Genomic DNA, 19,037 nt, shown 5'->3' with positions numbered 1-19,037 from the left:
TCTGAATGTGTCCGTTTTTGTTAAAAACAGATCTTTCTGGAGAGTTTCCTGCATAGCTTCTTTACCAGAAATTGCAAGCAATGTCTTAACTCTGCATTCTCCTTTGTAATGTCTGCCCCATCCCTGCCTAAATTTATCCAAATGGAAATTAAAAATGTAGTCCAGGATTTTTTTTAGCACACTAAATAATAACTCTATTGCAAAAAGTACAGTATCTTTCTCCCTTCTCTCCTCTCCTGCAATGTAGGATTTTTAGACCACTGTGGTTACTGACTCCCAGAAGTCATTGCCAGCAGTTTAAGACAGAAGGTTTAAGTCCATCTGAAACGTAGGTTTGGTTTCCTGACCCAGCATAACGTGAACAATGCCACGATCTTCCATTGAATAATGATCGGTCTATAAAAGAGCTCGGTTTACAACTCCTCTCATAACCATTAGCAAAGACAGCAAAGGCCTCTGCCCTCATGGACCTTCAAGTCTAGAAGGGGGAGGCTGACAATAACATAAAAAATCATGAATAAAAAATTGTTTGACCTGGCTGGTATGGATCAGTGGTTGAGCATTGACCTATGAGCCAGGAGGTTACGGTTCCATTCTTGGTCAGGGCACATGCCCAGGCTACGGGCTTGATCCCCATTGTGGGGCGTGCAGGAGGCAGCTGATCAATGATTCTCTCTCATCATTGATGTTTCTATCTCCCTCTCCTTCTCCCTTCCTCTCCGGAAGCAATAATAAGAGAAAGAAAGAAAGAAAGAAAGAGAGAGAGAGAGAGAGAGAGAGAGAGAGAGAGAGAGAGAGAGAGAGAGAGAAGAGAAGAGAGGGAGAGAGAAAGAAAGAAAGAAAGAAAGAAAGAAAGAGAAAGAAAGAAAGAAAGAAAGAAAGAAAGAGAAAGAAAGAAAGAAAGAAAGAGAAAGAAAGAAAGAAAGAAAGAAAGAAAGAAAGAAAGAAAGAAAGAAAGAAAGAAAGAAGTAAATTGTTTGTATGGGAGAAGGCGGTGGGGATAGGCAACCAGATTTCAATATAAAACAGGAGAGCCAGGCTAGGCATCAAGAAGAAGGAATCATTTTAGCAAAGACTTCAGGAATTGCGGGAGTTTGCCAAACAAGTATGGGGGGGAAAGTGTTTCAAAGAGTGAAAGCACCGTACAAAAACACTACATCTAGAGAAAGCACAGAGTTTTGAGAACTAGCAGGTGAGTGATGTGGGAGATCAAAGGAGACGCGTCCCAGGGGTAGCACATGAGCGTCCTAGGCCATTCTAAGGACTTGGTTTTTATTCTGAATGAACACAGAACATTTTAGGGTTTTGAGCCAAAAGTTAATGTGATCATATTTGACCTACATGTGATCTGAAATTTAAGAAACTTGTATTGGTAGCTGTGTGGAAGATGGACCAAAAGAATAGATTGCAGGGGGCAAGGCCACACCCAGGGCCACCCGTGAGAAGGCAGTCAGTCACTCTGGTGGCTGGGCCCAGGGGACAGCAGGGTAGATGGGGACTGTCGTCCCATCCTAGATATCCTGAAGGAGGAGCCCAGGGAATTTAAAGGGAGAGAGAAAGAGAGCCATCAGGGATAACGTGAAGGCCTGAGCAACATTCTAGTTGCTACTAACTGGGAAGGAGAAGACTGTAGTATATGGAGCAGGCTTGGGGAAACACACAGAGCTTGAGATATCCATCATATAGCCACGTGGAGGTGTGGGGAAAGTCTGGGTTGAAGACATACATTTGGGAATGCAATTTCAAACTTTAGCACTGTTGATGGGGTTGCTGATTTGTGAAGAGAAGTTACAGGGGAGGCATTCCTGGGCATTGAGGTTCAACCGATGCATTCCCTTCAAAGAGAAACATTTTGTACTCCTTCCAAACGCCACTTCTTTTATTTTCAAGTAATTTCCATTGCAGATCACATCTATGGAGAGCAATTTAAAGACAATAGAGGCGGAGAACAAGCTTATAGAACAGAGTAACGAAAGCCTGCTGAAGGAGCTGGCAGGTCTAAGCCAAGCTCTCATTTCAAGCCTTGCCGACATCCAGCTCCCACAGATGGTAAGTCCAAGGCCAGGACGTGGCCGCCCCGTTCCAGGGGTTTGCAGGGTCAGTGTCAGTCACCAACAGGGCAGCCAGACAGAAGTACCGAGCTTTGAGGAGACCTGCCAGCAATCACCGAGGTATCATGTTTCATCTTGTATGACTTGCAATGACCTCCTTCATTCGGAGATTCATACACTTAAATTATATTAAGGCCAAGGGTTTTTGATACTGTAGAAGTCATTTAAAGATGAAGGTTTATTTGAAACTTGTTTTATAATGTAATATGAAAGTTGGAGGCCAAAACTCTCTGGCTAAAATTGTTTCTCCAAATAAAAAAGCTTACAAGCTTACATGGCGTACACAATCTGAGATGCAGCCATTTGTATCATCCACCCAATGTAAGAATCGTAGGAAAGAATTTAACCTGATGGTTTCTTTGTACTAAGTATGAAGGCCATACTTAAGTCATCTTCATATAGAACAGAAAACACAAAAGTGATATTTCCCAAATCTAAACACATATTTGAAGCATGGCAACTATTTAAAATTTATAGAAAATTAGTTTCCTTTACATTTTCATAAATATAATAAACATTTGAAAGGGGGGCTGCATTGTTGAATGCTTTTAATTTCCTCACGGTGTCCATTTTTAGAACAAGTTTTCTAATGCTGCAAACTTTATATATAGAATGTTTTAAAGAAGCAGCAATTTAATAAAAGAAATATGATTGACTTTCTGAAAACAAATCCCTCAAGCTATCCAACTTCCCAGCATGGAGCCCTCATCTTAACCGATTCCAAATTTGTCTCTTGATAATTAAAAAAAAAATCAATAATGTAATACTATAAAACACAAAGAAAAACAAATGATTACTTTGTGGTCAGTAGTGAGGTAATTATTGAACGTTATTTAATATTATTTATTAATGTTTGTTTAACACATACTTCAAACATATTCCTTAATATTTTTTCCTTACCAGTGCCACTAAAATAATCATCACCCTACAAGATAACTTATACTTTGTGTAGTTATCATATAAGGTACTCTAGTGGTGAGTTTTAGGGTTAGTCACACTAAATTTCACAAAAGCACCAAAGACCTTCTCATTCTGTAGTTGAGGAAGTAGAGGCTCAGAACATTTACATAATTTGACCAAGAGCAGGCCTGGTTTTAGTGTGGGCTTTGTTCACTCTGCCAACTGGGTCCTTGTTCAGTTCTGTGACTCCAAGAAGCATGGGACACCACAAATGCAGAAGCTAAAAGGGAACAGAAAACCACGGTTAAGTCAACACTAATAATTTAGATCAGTACTTGGCTGAGCAAAACAAAATAATCTTCAAATACAGGAAGCTCCCCTTCTAAATAGCAACATCAATCATATTCTTTATACCTAAAGTATTTAGACCTTGTAGAAGTCTTCTCTTCTAACCGTCTTGTGAAGTAAGTAAGGCACAAAAAGATGGGGCAGTGGGGGTACCGAAGAATGGTTGGGTAGGATCGCTTTGTGCCATTTATTTCCTTGCACACAGTGTGCAATTTCTACATGTCAAGTGTCTGTTCCCTCTGAAGCACCACATTAAGCCAAAGAGCTACCAAAATACACAAAACTGTGAGCTGAGCAGTCCCTGACTTTGTGGATCTCACATTCTACCTGGAAAGACGGGGAGAGAAATAAAGCACATTACACTGAGGCTGCAAGGCGGGGAATGCACAGAGAGGTGTCTGAGAAGGAAAGAGGAACATTTTCCACCAGACACCTGATCAGGGTCCAGCTTGCTCAAATCTCAGATTCCTTAACCCAGCCCAGTGCTGTCAAGGAAACATCTGGTGCAAACAAGCCTTTCTCCCCAGTCTTGCTGACATTCCCCTTCCACAAATAGGAGGCCTGAGACTGTATCTCAAGAGATGCAGGGCAGCTTTGAGGGCCCACCTCAGCAGCCAGACAGCTACCTTATGCAGCTCCACACGGACCACAAAACACAGTCCAATCACATTAATCCCATAAACTGAGGAAAGAATGAGCAGATGAATCCCAATGCTCCCTTCCTCTCTCTCTCTCCATCTCTCCAAACTCCAGCAACCTTACCTTCCTTCCCGGACTCGGTGTCCCTGATAGGCTTCATCCTTACCTTCCTTCCCGGACTCAGTGTCCCTGATAGGCTTCATCCTTACCTTCCTTCCCCGACTCAGTGTCCCTGATAGGCTTCCGTGCCCTTTGGTCCTCGTTTTGCCTCAGCCTGAACCCCTGTGATTGGTTCCATGTGTTTTGTCTTCATTCAGGGGCCTATCAGTGAGCAGAATTTCGAAGCATATGTAAATACACTCACAGACATGTACAGCAACCTGGAACGGGACTATTCCCCAGAATGCAAAGCTCTGCTAGAAAGTATCAAACAGGCAGTGAAGGGCATCCACGTGTAGGACGCAGCGCGGCGGCATCAGAAATCACCCACAGCAGCCACACCAGTGCATTGGGCGCCTGCGCTGCTGAGGCACGCAGGCTGCCGCACTGCATTTACAACAGCAACATTGCACTAATTTCCTCCCCAGCTGACATAAAAAGGAAAGAAAGAAAGAAAAAAAACTATAATAGACTCTATGGATTAAAAGCAATGCTGTCAAATATTAGATTGTATTTATTTTCATATGTTTTTCTTTTATTTCCTCATTGCACTCTTTGGAATTTTTTTCTTTGTAAAGTATATGTAAAGTAATGTGACATTTTAATATTTTATTCATTTCTAATCAAAGAGTTTTTTATCTTTTAACTGCATTTTGAAGTCTGCCATATTTTTTACAAGTGTGTTTCTTTTTTCCAATAGAATTTAAATAGAAATGCTAGTCTCAAATCACATATCTTGCTGGGCTTAAATGAGAAAACAAACAAACAAAAAAGTCTGAAGGAAATCTTTGTCTAAGGACTGCACTATGCCCCAGTTTGATTTTTATTGCACTCTTTCCCCCCCTTTTACTGGCTTTTGCATTTGTCAGTGGGCTTGTGGTATGGTGAGACGCATGGAAGGAAGAAGGTAAATGGCGCCCACTAGCGGTCAATGCGCTCTCACAGAAGCACAGGTACTGGAAAAGCCTGTTCAGAATTGGTTAGCAATAATTAAATATAGAAATCAACAAATTACTCGACTTGGCTGTATGGTTTTGGTAAACATGAATTATTTATTTGAAATGTTTTAAAGAAACATAAGCTTTTTTTAGTGGTGCAGATTTGTCTGTTTGTTTTTCAAGTCATATCAGATAGTTGGCAACTCTTATCCCAAGACGAGAAATAAGACTTGATGTGACCAGCCAGGCTTCCCTGCCATATGTTGGTACAATATACAAGTGACAATATTGATGTAGATTTGTACTTAGCAAATACAAACACATCCAAATGGAAAATTTTGTAGATACCGTATCCCCTGAAATAGCATTTATCTTACTTGGTTGACTGAAAGGAATGGAAAACTATAGTAACACATGGGAAAAAAATGTTACTCCGATCTGAGCAATTACTTTAGGCAACAATAAAACTTTCAATTTGATCACTATCTTTCTGAAGAACTACAAGTGCTGCAGAGTAAACACACTCAACACGCAGGCACACACCCACATATACACACTCACATACATAAAATTGAGCCCGAAATCTTGAATTTCTGCATAGATCAGAGTTTAGTAGTTGCTATAGTAAAGGCAATGTCTATTTCAGGGATTGTAAAGTAGTTAAGCATTGTTTCAAAAGTTTTTTTATATTTATTTTTTTTAAGAAAAGGTATAGACAACCAGCTAAACTGCCTTTTTGGTGTGCACACACACCTCGTGTGCAATGTGCCTCCGTGTAAATGGACACTTGAACTTAGTGTGGGCTTAATTTTCTGTTCTATAACAAAAGTGTTTATTTTCTATTAGCCTCATGGGTATGTAGATTGAATGTGATGGCACTCACAGGCTTGATATATTCCACTGTTATTACTGTTACCTGCACAAATTAAGAGTAATATCAACAGTGATTCCACTTCCATGCCACTGTGGTCATTGTTATGTATTAAATGGGGCTTATCTTTGGTTTGGGGTTCATTTGAACTCTTGAATTTAGTTTAGTGACAATGAGATGTCTGTTCTTAGGTAGGAATGGTGTTTATTTAAAAATCAATTTATAAAGAAAAAGAGCTACCATATGTGCTGTCTATTATAAATGGGACACCAAACAAAATTTTCTATTAAAGTTATGTACTGCAAACAGTTTGCTCTAGAGTACTTGATAGATGCATACAAATGAGTTCACTTATTACAAAGACAAATCTTAATTTGCTAAATATTTTAACAACTTTGTTATATATTTTATTTAATTTAAAAGAAATTTCTTACCAGCCTATGTATTTATTACTATAATTTACTATGACTTCGGGTTAATAATTTATTTGTGTTTGCATAGTTTGAGCAGTATGTTTTATGAAGTATATTTGTATTTATTTGCCTCCTTTGTACTTGACGTGTTTTGTAATTTGCACTGAATTATTTTCCTTTCAACTATGTTGATCGATACTGTAAATTGGGTCTTTTGTAAACAACAAAAGGACAATGATGTATGCATTTTTTTAATTTCAAGTAGTTTGTATACTGTTTCTTCAAACAATTAATATTTCTTACATCAAAGCAACAAAATTGTGTTCAGTGCTGTACATTTGGTGTATGGTAGGAAATAAAAATTGATAATGAGTTTTGCTGTGATCTTTCTCAAGCTACCATGTAGAGCAAGCATGTCAAACTCAAAGGCTAACACGGGCCAAATAAACGGGGCGTGCAACCTGCGGGCCACGAGCTTGATATGCTTGATGTAGAGACTATTGTCACCATCACATGGAAAGCATGGAGCTCGGCTGCGGTCAAGTACCCCTGAGTCCTCCAGTAGTTCTGATGTATTTTGATTCTGTCAACCCATCTGCTTGGTTTGTTTTTGCACCACAAGTAGGAAGGATTTTTGCCCATTGGCAAGTCATCACAGCCTTTGGTTCAGTACACACTATGGAAAAGTGGGCGCCTTTGATGTAAGAAACACCTTTGCTAGCACTAGCAGGAATGCACCTGTTTCTAGTGAGCAAGCAAGACTATAGGCCTCACCCTCCTGATTCCAAAACTGCTGTGGGCATATCTGCATATTCATACAAGTTTGTTGAACTCAAATTAAAGAAAACTAGTTATCAATTCTTTTTTAAAAGTGTTTTTTGTTCATTTAAAAAATATATTTCTTTATTGATTTCAGAGAGGAAAGAAGAGGGAGAGAGAGATAGAAACATCAATGATGAGAGAGAATCATTGATTGGCTGCCTCCTGCATACCCCCTACTGGGGATCGAGCCCGAAACCCGGGCATATGCCCTTGGCCAGAATCGAACTGGGACCCTTCAGTCCGCAGGCCTATGCTCTATCCACTGGGCCAAACTGGCTAGGCCATTTGTTTTTTATTGATTTCAGAAAGAGGAAAGGAGAGGGAGAGAGAGAGAAAGATAGCAACATTAACGATGAGAGGGAATCATTGATCCGCTGCCTTTTGCATACTTCCTACTGGGGTTGAGCCTGCAACCCGGGCATGTGACTGGCCTGGAATCCAACTGTGACCTCCTGGTTCATAGGTTGACGCTCAACACTGAGCAACAGTGGCTGGGCTAATTATTAATTCTTGACAGCACTCCTTTACTTATGTGTTTTTCTCATATAATATCAATCAGCTTAATTTAATTTTCCAGTTTCTGAAATAAGTCAGGCGGAAAGGTCAAGAACCGTATAATTTCACTCACAAATGGGATATAAAGCAAAAAGCAAAAAATGAACAAACAAACAAAAAATGAGGTCATGGATACAGATGAAAGAATGGTGGTTACCAGAGGGCAAGTGGGTTTGGGGGAGGATGGGGAGGGTAAAGGGGGGTCAAATTCATGGTGACAGAAGGAGACTAGACTTCAGGGGGTGAAGATACAATAGAATATGCAGATGTCATATTATAAAGTTGTACACATGAAATTTATATAATGTTACTAGCTAATGTAACCCCATTACATTTAATTTAAAAAAGTCCCATTTCTGCTCAGATTTACACATTTCTAGGATTGGATGCCATTTATACTCAATGTGGTAAAACCCATGTGATCCATGTATTGAAGCAAAATTGGCTAAAGGGAAGCCTGGGTCCCCAGAGGAAAGCAGGGTACTTGGGTAGACCTTTATGTAACGGGTTGACACATGGCGGTCCATGCACAATAGAGCTTGCTTTTCGTCACCAAATTTATTTGTCCGAGATGTGCATACAACACATCCTGTGAAAATGGGTCATAAGATGCAAATCTGCTCAGCCAGCTTCTTACTCTTTGCAAAATATGTGTATCTTGCCCTGACTGGGATTTTACATCAATGAGTAGTGTCTGCATTCTTGTCACCCAACATGTCAGAACAGTACCAGTCCTATTGGAAATAAGAAGACAGTGAAGAGTAAGTATCATACATTCATACAACAGGAGTTTAATTAGAAGATAGTTATGTCAGGTGCACTTCCTGACTACCCTGAAAGTTCGGCCTAGGGGTGATGATGAAATGAGTGGTAAGATGATGACTGAGGTACACACAGGCTCCTGTGGAAACAGTGTGGAGGGCTATTTATATAAATAACTGATTTCCTGGAAAAAGTGCTGGTTACAGATGAGCTCGGCACGTTTGAGGAAAGGCATTGCAGGTTGCAGGAACGTCATGGTGATGAGACAAATGCAAGCAGCTTAAGGTAATAAAAATACAAAAAACTAGTGAGAAGCAAAAAGCCCAGGTAAGTGGGAGAACAAGTTACATTCTAAACAGCCATGCTAAAGAGTTCTAATTCCCACAGGCAGACTTTGGAATGCCAAAGAAAGATTTAAAACCAGAATGATGGGATCCGATTTCCATTAAAGATAATGTATTCTAGCAGTTCAAACAATATTTCTTTCTTACACTAAAGCAACAAAAGTGTATTCAGGGATGTGCCTTTGCTATATGGTAGGAAATAAAAATTGATAATGAGTTTTGCTGTGATCATTTTCAGCTCCTCCATAGAAACGATTGTCAGCCTCCCATGAAAAGTGTTGAAGCTTTTGGACACAAAACTAAAATACTTCTACTTGAACCAATTGTCTGATTGAAAAGAAGAGGTGAATGATTTTTGATTTGTCTCATTAGAAAAAGTTTTAAAAATTAATTTGTTATGATACATAAATATTTTATCAATATGCATAAAGCTAATGTTCTCTGTGTCTCTACACATGATGTCCATTTTACTTATTTTTTAAATATATATTTTATTGATTTTTTACAGAGATGAAGGGAGAAGGATAGAGAGTTAGAAACATCGATGAGAGAGAAACATCGATCAGCTGCCTCCTGCACACCTCCTACGGGGGATGAGCCTGTAACCAAGGTACATGCCCTTGACCAGAATCGAACCTGGGACCTTTCGGTCTGCAGGCCGACGCTCTATCCATTGAGCCAAACCGGTTAGGGCTACATGATGTCAATTTTATTGTGGCCTGAGAATAGGACCCTGTTCTTTCCTTACATCATTCAGCAGGTAATTCTATAGTAAGCAGATTTAACTGGCTAATAACTGTCTATACTGTTAGACACAATCAATGATGCCTTGTATTCTTTATCTCATGAAATCCTCAAACAATTTTAGGGAGCAAATACCACCGTGCCCAGTTACACCGATGAGGAAACTGATGCTCAGAAAAGTCAGTAACTGGTCCAAGACTGTAAGACTCAGATGCAGAGAACAAACTGATGTTTGCCAAAAAGGAGGGGAGAAGGGGGCTGGGTGAAAACAGATAAAGGGATTGAAACATACACACTGGTAGTTACGGAGCAGTCCTGGGGATGTAAAGCACAGGACAGGGAATATAGTCAATAACATTGTAATAACTATGTACGGTACCAGGTGGGTGCTTGAAATATCGTGGGGACCACTTTGTAAATATACGATAGTCTAATCACTATGCATACACCTGAAACCAGTACAAAATATTATTGAATGTAAACTATAATTGAAAATTTAAAAAAAAAAACAACCTAGGAAAAGGTATAGCCTAGAGTTGACATCTTTTCACTATTTTTAAGGTGTAATCCATGGGGATCTGTCAGAAAGAAAGAAAACCTGGAAGGACGAAAGCAGGAATTAATTAAGATTCAGATACAGACTAGGGCCCAGACATATCCAATATTCTTAAATCCTAACACAATAATAGTGCCTAGCTGCCATTCCTGAGTGCCTCATGTGCCCTTTGAGCCCCTGAATTGGCTCTCATAAGCTTGACTGACACACCAAAATGTATTATGATCAGCCTTATACTGACAGGAACCTGAGGCTTGGAGAGAATAAAGAATTTGCTTGAGCCTCAGAATTCAGTACCAGGGTCAGGATTCAACCCAGTTCTGACTCAGAGTGGAGCTCCTGTCCCTGCTGCAAGCCATTGGTACTGTCTCTGGCCAACCCCTAACTTGCTGACCATCCTCCTAACCTGCCTCAAGCCATAGTCACTGGGCAAGTGGCAGTCAGTTTAATCCCACTCCAGACAAAGCTGTTTAAAGAAGCATTATTTTCAAATTTAAACCACACTATTATGATATATTTCTCTTGTAAAAGCATATCATAAAAATGTGACACCTTAATAATTTATTTGACAAATTGGGATTGAAAATCTTAATATGGTTATAATAGCCAAACAGTCAGAAAAATGTAAACAACACATTTTTTGTTGCTTCTAGAGCAAAACAACACAATTATTGTGTTCTGTCAAGAGCTGCGGTTTTGGATTGGCCTCCAACAAATAAAAGGACACTTTGTACTGACCTTTACCAGCCATTAAAAACTTAGAAACATAAAGAGAACATAAAGTTCCCTACTCTTAAGAAACAGCTGCTGTTTTAGACCTTTCCACTTAAATATATATTCTCACCCATAAATGCAGTCATTTTCATTCTGTAATGATTACCTGATGCAGTCTGAAATGAAATCCAGGATTAGATGGGTGGGCCAGATATTTTGAACTCAGAATGGCTCTTTGGGGATATGACACCCTGATAATATTTAAAAGGATCAAACTTTTAACCACTGGAAATGCTTGTAAATACTTATCCCCAACGCTAGTGTACTTGAGAGAACTCTCCAGTATTGTGCCTCATCAAAACCCCGAGGACCTCCCAGCTGGTGTGGCTCAGTGGTTGTGTTGACTATGAACCATGAGGTCTTGGTTTGATACATGCCCAGGTTGCAGGCTCAATCCCCAGTAGGGGGCATGTAGGAGGCAGTCGACCAATGATTCTCTCTCATCAATGATGTTTCTATCCCTTCCTCTCCCTTCCTCTCTGAATAAATAAATAAATAAATAAATAAAATGAAAAACGCTGAGAACCAAAACCCTCCATACCCACACAGCTGGGAGCCCAGACCACAGTGTGCTGTCTCCTCTCACAAGCCTTGACTATCGGATTATCCCCATTAACATGGGTTTACTATTCTAGGAAATTCTTTCCCAGGAAGAAAAATTGAAAAGATCTTCATTATTTGTTCCAGGAACTTTCTAATAGTACATTGATTTGCACGGGAGCTGTTCAATGTACTCGCGGAGTAAATACCCCTCCTCAGGACCACGTGTTCTCAAGTGATTGTGTTCTTTTGGAGACTCACTTTAGAGCCCCAAGCTGTGCTGGGCGCCTCTCTTCTACACTGTTACATTGTGAACTTGCCTGATTCTCATCACAGCCTCACACCTTCCTTAAACCAGACCTCCCAAACCACAGGAATACCCCACCTTTGCCTGTGCGGAGGTGAGAAGTCAGCCCCTGCCTGGGGCCACCGGGCAGGAGCTTCAGAGAGGTCAGCAGATAGCTAATACGTGCATTGGGTTTGGGAATGCCCAGGTGAGGCCCAGCTGTGAAGCAAGGCAGGCTGGTGCTAGTGCCAAGTCTTGGGCCTTTTATTGATAGGTTTGGGGCACGCTGACTCCAGCTGCAGCTTGTTTGAGAGATTTTACCAAGTCTGAAGCCTGAGCCAGGTCAGGCCCTTCATTTGGAAAAGCTGCTGCAAACAGCTTGGGTGGGGCTACAGATTGGATGGGGCGGGGCCTCAGGGAATCACCAGGGCGGAGCCAACAGTGTGGGCGGCTGCCAGTCAGCTCTGCAACTTGCGCGCGATCTCAGCTCCGGAACGATGACCCCTGGGAGCACCGAGTTCCTGCCCCGATGCCAGACAGTCCAGTTCCTGCCCCGACGCCCCTGGCTCCTGAAGTGGGACCGTGTAAGTTCCTGCGCCGGCCCTTTAGGAGGAGCTGCCGTGGGTCTCCAGCAGCCTCCGTGTCACTCCACCACAATCCCCGCTGGTTTTTACAGCCCGAACTCACAGGGACTTGTCTCCCCAGCTCTGGAACCCTGTGCTGAGGGCTCTGGTGTGGGGCTGGGACCCCCTGCTTCTCCGGGGAGGCCTTGGAGATATCCCTCCCGACTGAAAACACGCCACATGCGGGTGTCCGAGCAGCCTGTTCCCTGCCTCTGCCCCTCCTACTGTAACTGGACAATCAGTGGGTCCAGGCTGCCTGTCACTAACTGAGCCAGTTAAGCAGAGACAGAATTGAATCCTATATGAGTGCTTATTCCAATACTGCCAGCAGTATGGGAGGCAGCAGGTCATCCACAAAAATCTGCCTGCACCTCACCATAAAGTGGCAGCTTATATTGGGTAGAAGGACAAAGATGACATGGGGAAGTAGCTAAAGGGATCAGAATGGGTATGCAAAATGGGCATACCATTTTGCAAAGACCTGGGGATATGCAAGGCCTGAGAGATTGCAAAGGCCTGAGAGATTGCAAAGGCCTGAGAGATTGCAAAGGCCTGAGAGATTGCAAAGACCTGGCACCTCTGGTTTCTGCAACAAGGTTGTTAATCTTCCCATGATAATAGGCAGCTCCCGGATGGAGAGGATGGGCTGCATTTCCAGGTGAGCTCCCAAGTCCCACATGCAACTCCCAGCCACGTTAGAATGTGCCTTCTTTAATCAGAACAAAACAATCATGGTTAACAGAGCATGATTAATATTTCTGATAATTATTGCTGGTCCCAATATTTATTCCCCTAACACTACCAGTCTCAATGTGCTTTCTTCTTTACTTCTCTAGCTGTAAGATTCCCATGCAGATTTCAGGTGCTTCTGAATGATGGTGGTTCTATATTTTTAGATGTCATTTTGATGTAGGTTGTGGGAGGCGGTGAGTACTGGCATTTACCTACACCTCTATTAGAAATTAGAAAACTAAAAATATCACATAGGTTTCTTTTCCTTTAAGCAACAGCGCTCTTTGGTTGTTAGGGAAACCTGGGTTTGTTGTTGTCAGGGAGGGGGAGGCAGTGTGGGTTATTTATAGTTGGTGAGCTCTGGTTTAAGACAGATCTTTCAATGGCAGTGCCAATTAGAACTGGGTAAGGTTGGTGATCCGATAGCTTACCATCAGTGGGCATGGGTTAAGAAGTGACAGATTGGAAGGGAGTCCTGGGAGAGTAAGCAGCAGTTTGATGCTATCGATGGAAAGCTTGACTCCTCTGATATTCATTCAAATGGAGTTTGGAGAAGATCCTGAAAGGAACAATAAAGTGACCTGCAGTTTTATCTTCTGGGGCAGAATTTTCTGGATGATCAAATCCTATGGATAAAGACATTGAATAGCAAAGTCGTGTTAATTTATATGGCAGGCTGTGTGGGGTAAAGGGTTTCTCCTCTCCCAAGTACATTTGCAGAGATTTTACTGTGGGCTCGAGGCATCCTGAGGCCTTTGAGCGGACAGGGATGGCTCCAGGAAAGATGTGGGGACCAAGTAGCCAGGGTCAGCAGGAGTTCCCAGGCATGGGGACAGAACACGTTCTCAAAACATGGCGATAGCAACAGCACCAGTGTGGACACCTCAGTCAAGCACCCCTGTACTGCGTGTGTCTGGGAAGGGGCTAACGAGAAAGAAAGAATGCACAGTGCCCTTGCCCTTAGCAGACATAGTCCTTGAACACAGCGAAAGGGGTGAGCAGGGGGCTGGGGCAGAAACCAAAGGGGAGATGTCCACATAAATCAAACACTGCCAAGTGCTGAGCTTATGTGATCTTAGTCCCTCAGCACCAGGCTGGTATTTGTATTATTATTTTTTTACTAAAAAAAAAAAAAAAGTAACTTGTCCAATATCATCCAGCTGGCTAATGGAATAGCTAGAATTTAGCTTGTTTAACTCCAAATATTATGGTTCTCCCACCACTTTATAATGACCCTGATCCTTGATTGGGAAAATTCCAGACCTAATGGGAGATGAAGTCGATGGTGGAGACGAAGTTGGGAAGAAAAGGCAGAAAAGATGGTGAGGGATTAAACAAAGGCAATTGTATGAAAAATTAGGAGGAAGGCTAAGTTCCAGAAAACATTCAAATAGTAGCATTATTAAACTTTTAGATTTAGCTAAGAAAATTGACACCTTTTCTTTTCACTTGTACACTTAATGGAAAAAAGGTGTTCATGACTTTTTTTACCCTCCAAAACCCTGAAGGTTAGCTGACCATCTAATGCGATTTCTTTAATCAGAACAAAACAATCACGGTTAACAGAGCATGGTTAATATTTCTTATAATTATAGCTGGTCCCCAATATCCTGTTTCTCCCCAATATTCCATTTCTCCTTGATGTTCTATTTCTATAGTCTGGTGAGCAGGCCATCGTGAGCCCCAGAGGCCAGCTCCATAATCTGCAACAAGTGTGAGAGTTTCAGAGGAGCAGGAGGGAAACAAAGTGGTCAAGTGCATTTTACAAATTTGAAATGTAATCTCAATCATTATTTTCACAGAAATCCCAATTACCATTAACTTCTTAAGAATTGAATACAAGAAATAGGATGGCCAAGGCTAGTTTGTACAAGCTAATATTGCTAATGGGAGGCAGTTCGTCTCAGCAAACATGTTTTCAGGTCCTCTGTGCCTTTGGTTTAAGCTGATTAAATTTCCCTTGTCTTGGTTGTTGATAGTCAAATCAGGGGCTCAAACTGGATTCACTGAAGTGAAAATGAAGAGGTGGCAATTCCAACACAAATATTTCGTTTAGAAAAACATACTCCTATGGGGCGGGTACTCATGCTTTCCCCAGTGATCTACGAGGAAACTGAGGCACAGATTTCTTAAACTAGGATTGCAAAGTTCCCATGTGGCAGAGCTTGGATTTGAACCCTGCCATTGTGGGTGGGTCTGGAGCCTGAAGTTGTAAGCGCTGTGATCCATTGCCACACAGTTAATGAGGGAGACTTGTCCTATTAGCACCCAAAACCTGTGAGGTTTTTTTTCCCCCTGAATTAATGATGAATTTTAAGCCATTATTTATACTTAGTATCAGCACTAATGAAGCACCTGCTAAGTGTGAAAAAAGGAAGGGCATGCCTGATGGAATAAAACTGGTTCCACCTGACTGCCAATCCACAAGCTACTTCATTCACAGGGAGCAGCTGGCATTGCAATATGCCTCTTGATGTTAATGCTGAGTTGAAGGAAATAGTGGAAATTGAAAATTTATCTTTGGCCACTAAATGTACATGTTCTTAGCATTCCTTGTGCTTTTTCACTCTGAAGTGCACTCTCTAATCAAGGGAAGGAGCAAATGCTATTCAAGGTCGTTTTAAAATAAAGAATGAGATAGACATTTCTTTATTATCTTGATATTGCTATTATAGCCATCTCTAAGATTTCATGCATCTTTGTCAATTTTGGATCTGAAAGATATTCAGTGTCTTAAATGTGCTGGACTTATAACTTTAAAGTCAAAATATCATAATTTTTATTGTTGAGGATAAGATAGCAGAATTTCTGAGTAAAGCAAACTATGGGTCAAACAGTTTGGTCACCTGGAGTTCTTTCACAGCACTTGATTATTTTTTTCACTCCCGGGGGAAAGAAATCAGTGGTCCCTATTGGATAGATTTATCAGCTATACCAGTGGTCGGCAAACTCATTAGTCAACAGAGCCAAATATCAACAGTACAACGATTGAAATTTCTTTTGAGAGCCAAATTTTTTAAACTTAAACTTCTTCTAATGCCACTTCTTCAAAATAGACTGGCCCAGGCTGTGGTATTTTGAGGAAGAGCCACACTCAAGGGGCCAAAGAGCCACATGTGGCTCGCGAGCCGCAGTTTGCCGACCACGGAGCTATACCAAAATCAAGAGTATTCCAAAACGCTTTCAGAGACACATACAACCAAAGAATGGATTAGAAGTCCATTCACAGCTGTTGTCCAAGTTAACAAACCTCAGTTTTGTGTGAGGTTATTTGTCTCCTTAATTTCTTTGAAGCACTTAAATTAGTAAGGAGTGAGAAACCCCACCATTACTTTCAAATCCATGTTCAATCCAAATATCCAGAACTTCCTGCCAGAGCCATCAAACAATTTCTATCTTCATAATGACTGATCAGTCATGTTGGGATTTTCCAATAGAAATCAGGAGTATGCCCTAGCATAGAGTATTGGCCTGCTGACTAACGGGTCCCAGGTTTGATTCTGGCCAAGGGCACATGCCTGGGTTATAGGCTTGATTCCTCCCCCCACCCCCAATAGGGGACATGCAGGAGGCAGCCAACCAATGATTCTCTCTTATCATTGATGTTTCTATCTATCTCTCTCCCTTCCTCCCTGAAATCTATAAAAAATATATATATTTAAAAAATCAGGAGTAATACATTTAATTGTTTGGATAGATTTGGTTCATCTGAACATAACAATAAAACCCCATGAAGAGTAGCTTTGTGATCTCTCTGTCTCTCTCTATCTCTCTGTCTATCTCTGTCTCTCTCTCTCTCCAAGAAGTTGAGTGGTTGGCAGTCCAATGTGGCTCTAGTTCCATCTGTCGTTCTAATCCATCATCCTTGAGGTTGCATCCTCAAGGTTATCACAGAAGTCAATAAGGCTGCTAGATCTCCAGCCATCTTATCTGCATCCTAGCAAAGGATGTCAAAACAGACAAAAAGAGCCAAAAAGGGACCCACGTTGCTTGGCCAGGTCCTTTTAACCAGCCATTTCCTAAACTACATATAACACTGTACTTACTTTCATTGGCCAGAATAAGTAAGTCACAGGGATAGACCTAACTCCAGAGAAACTCTTTTGTTCTGGAGAATGAGGTACATAGCTAATAATGAGAATTCAGAGTTCTGTTACTTAGTAGGAAGAGAACAGGGTTGCAGGCACCTCTGGTTCTCAACTACTGAGCCAACATGATGTGACAGTGTGGCTCATTTATCCAGGAGAAATTGGTGAAAGGTCTTCACTGCAATTTTAAAAATTGTTATTTTTAAGTACTGTTTATTATTTTTTAAATTCAGATAAATCTCTTTCCTTCCTAAAAAATGGCAGTGTGTAATTGTTGGACACTCATTAAACAAATCCATTGCATATGCCCAAAGTTTGATATGCACTTATTGACGTGACTTAGTTTGAGAGGACAAAAAAGCCCAGTTTCTCTAAATACTAACCACACAGGGTTCCACTCTCCACTGATCCTAAAATTCTCATCCATGGAGGAGCATGATTTTGCAATATCAGGCACACCAAACACTAATTTGTGACTGTTTACCTGACCTGGTAGAAATGTGAAGTAAAGGGGCCCAGACCTTGACCAGAGTCGTCGTCGTTTCCAAGGGCAAGGGATAGTCCCCAAACAGTGTGACTACCTGATTAAATGAATACGCGAATAAAGCACCTGGGTAAGCGGCCACATCTAAAATGTCACTAGATTTGCTATGTCTGTTTTCCAAAATGTGAAATAGTATTTGACCCAGTTTTCCTCAGGGTTCTTGGAAGATAACAGAAATTTTAAAGAGTAGAGTTAAACGGTGATATATTACATTCTCTCTATATGTAATCTATATATATAAAAGGCTAATATGCAAAGTGTCCCCTGGGGAGTTTGACCCAGGAGACTGGGAGTTCAATTGCTTGCTATGATGTGCACTGACCACCAGGGGGTGGCACGGAACGAAGGAAGTCCCCGGCCAGCAGCTGGGAAAGGGAGGCCCTGGCTGACAGCAGGAAGGCCCCGATAGGCACCAATAGGCCCTGATAGGCCCCAGTAGGCCCTGATCACCAGCCAGGCCTAGGGACCCTACCTGTGTATGAATTTCATACACCGGGCCTCTAGTTACATTATAACTATACTATATAGCAATTGTGATTACCAATAATTTTCAGTACATTAATGCTTTTTAGTTTTAGAAGTGCTTGAGATGTCCTGAAAAATATTGTCTAACATTTATGATATATGATGCCCCGGACTCCAACCCCCTCCCGCAGATGTGCAGGCACCGTGTTTAGCTTGGGGAGGCAGGCTGGGGCTGGGGGATCTCCAGGCTTCCTGATGGTGGGTCCTGCAGTAACCCCCTCCTCACTGACCTGGTACTGCAGACAGGGAGCCTATAAGTCTCCCCGTTGGCCAAGATGGCTCAGAAAGGGGTTCTACACTGACCTCACCAAAGGCTGGAAAGATGAATGGATAGGGCCCGAGCGTGCCGATAGCTACCACGATGATTGGATAGAGAAAAAAAGCAAAAGCCCTTCCCACCCTCTCCCTATAAGCACTGGGGCTTGGGCAGGAAGGCGAGATGGTCTTGAGATGCAAGTCCACCATTCTCCCAGGTTGTGGCGTCTGCATAAACTGTATAAATACAGTGTTGTTTTTTTTTAAACTTTCCATTTGGAGGTTTTGGCACTAAGTAAACAGAGGCTGAAAAAGATTACCGCCTGACTCATGTTGGCTAATGCTATATGGATTTAGAAAAACAAATTGGCCAATACACAGTTTTTCAAAACTGCTCTGCAATAATCTAATGCTAATTCCCCGACTGCAATTACATTTGGATCTGGCACTAAACAATGAGTAAATCAACTTTTCAATGGCCTTTTTTAGCCTCTTCCTGTGACTGAAT

The 19,037-nt window shown here is 41.5% G+C and overlaps 1 protein-coding gene across 5 annotated transcripts in view; it reads left to right on the top strand.

The window, feature by feature from the left end:
- The window catches only part of ST18 (ST18 C2H2C-type zinc finger transcription factor), a gene marked incomplete at both ends in the record, with an annotated part of 84,846 nt that extends 80,390 nt beyond the window's left edge, over nucleotides 1-4,456 (top strand). For all 5 annotated transcript variants that reach the window (XM_079796510.1, XM_079796511.1, XM_079796507.1 and 2 more), the window contains 2 exons: nucleotides 1,906-2,049; nucleotides 4,316-4,456. In XM_079796510.1, the coding sequence (XP_079652636.1) occupies nucleotides 1,906-2,049; nucleotides 4,316-4,456 (285 nt within the window). The remainder of the gene's footprint in view (nucleotides 1-1,905; nucleotides 2,050-4,315) is intronic.
- Nucleotides 4,457-19,037: the final 14,581 nt, after the last annotated feature.

Source organism: Cnephaeus nilssonii, assembly GCF_951640355.1.
Source record: "Cnephaeus nilssonii genome assembly, chromosome: 18".
NCBI classification, from domain to species: Eukaryota; Metazoa; Chordata; class Mammalia; order Chiroptera; family Vespertilionidae; genus Cnephaeus; species Cnephaeus nilssonii.
This window is presented reverse-complemented; position numbering and strand designations above follow the sequence as displayed.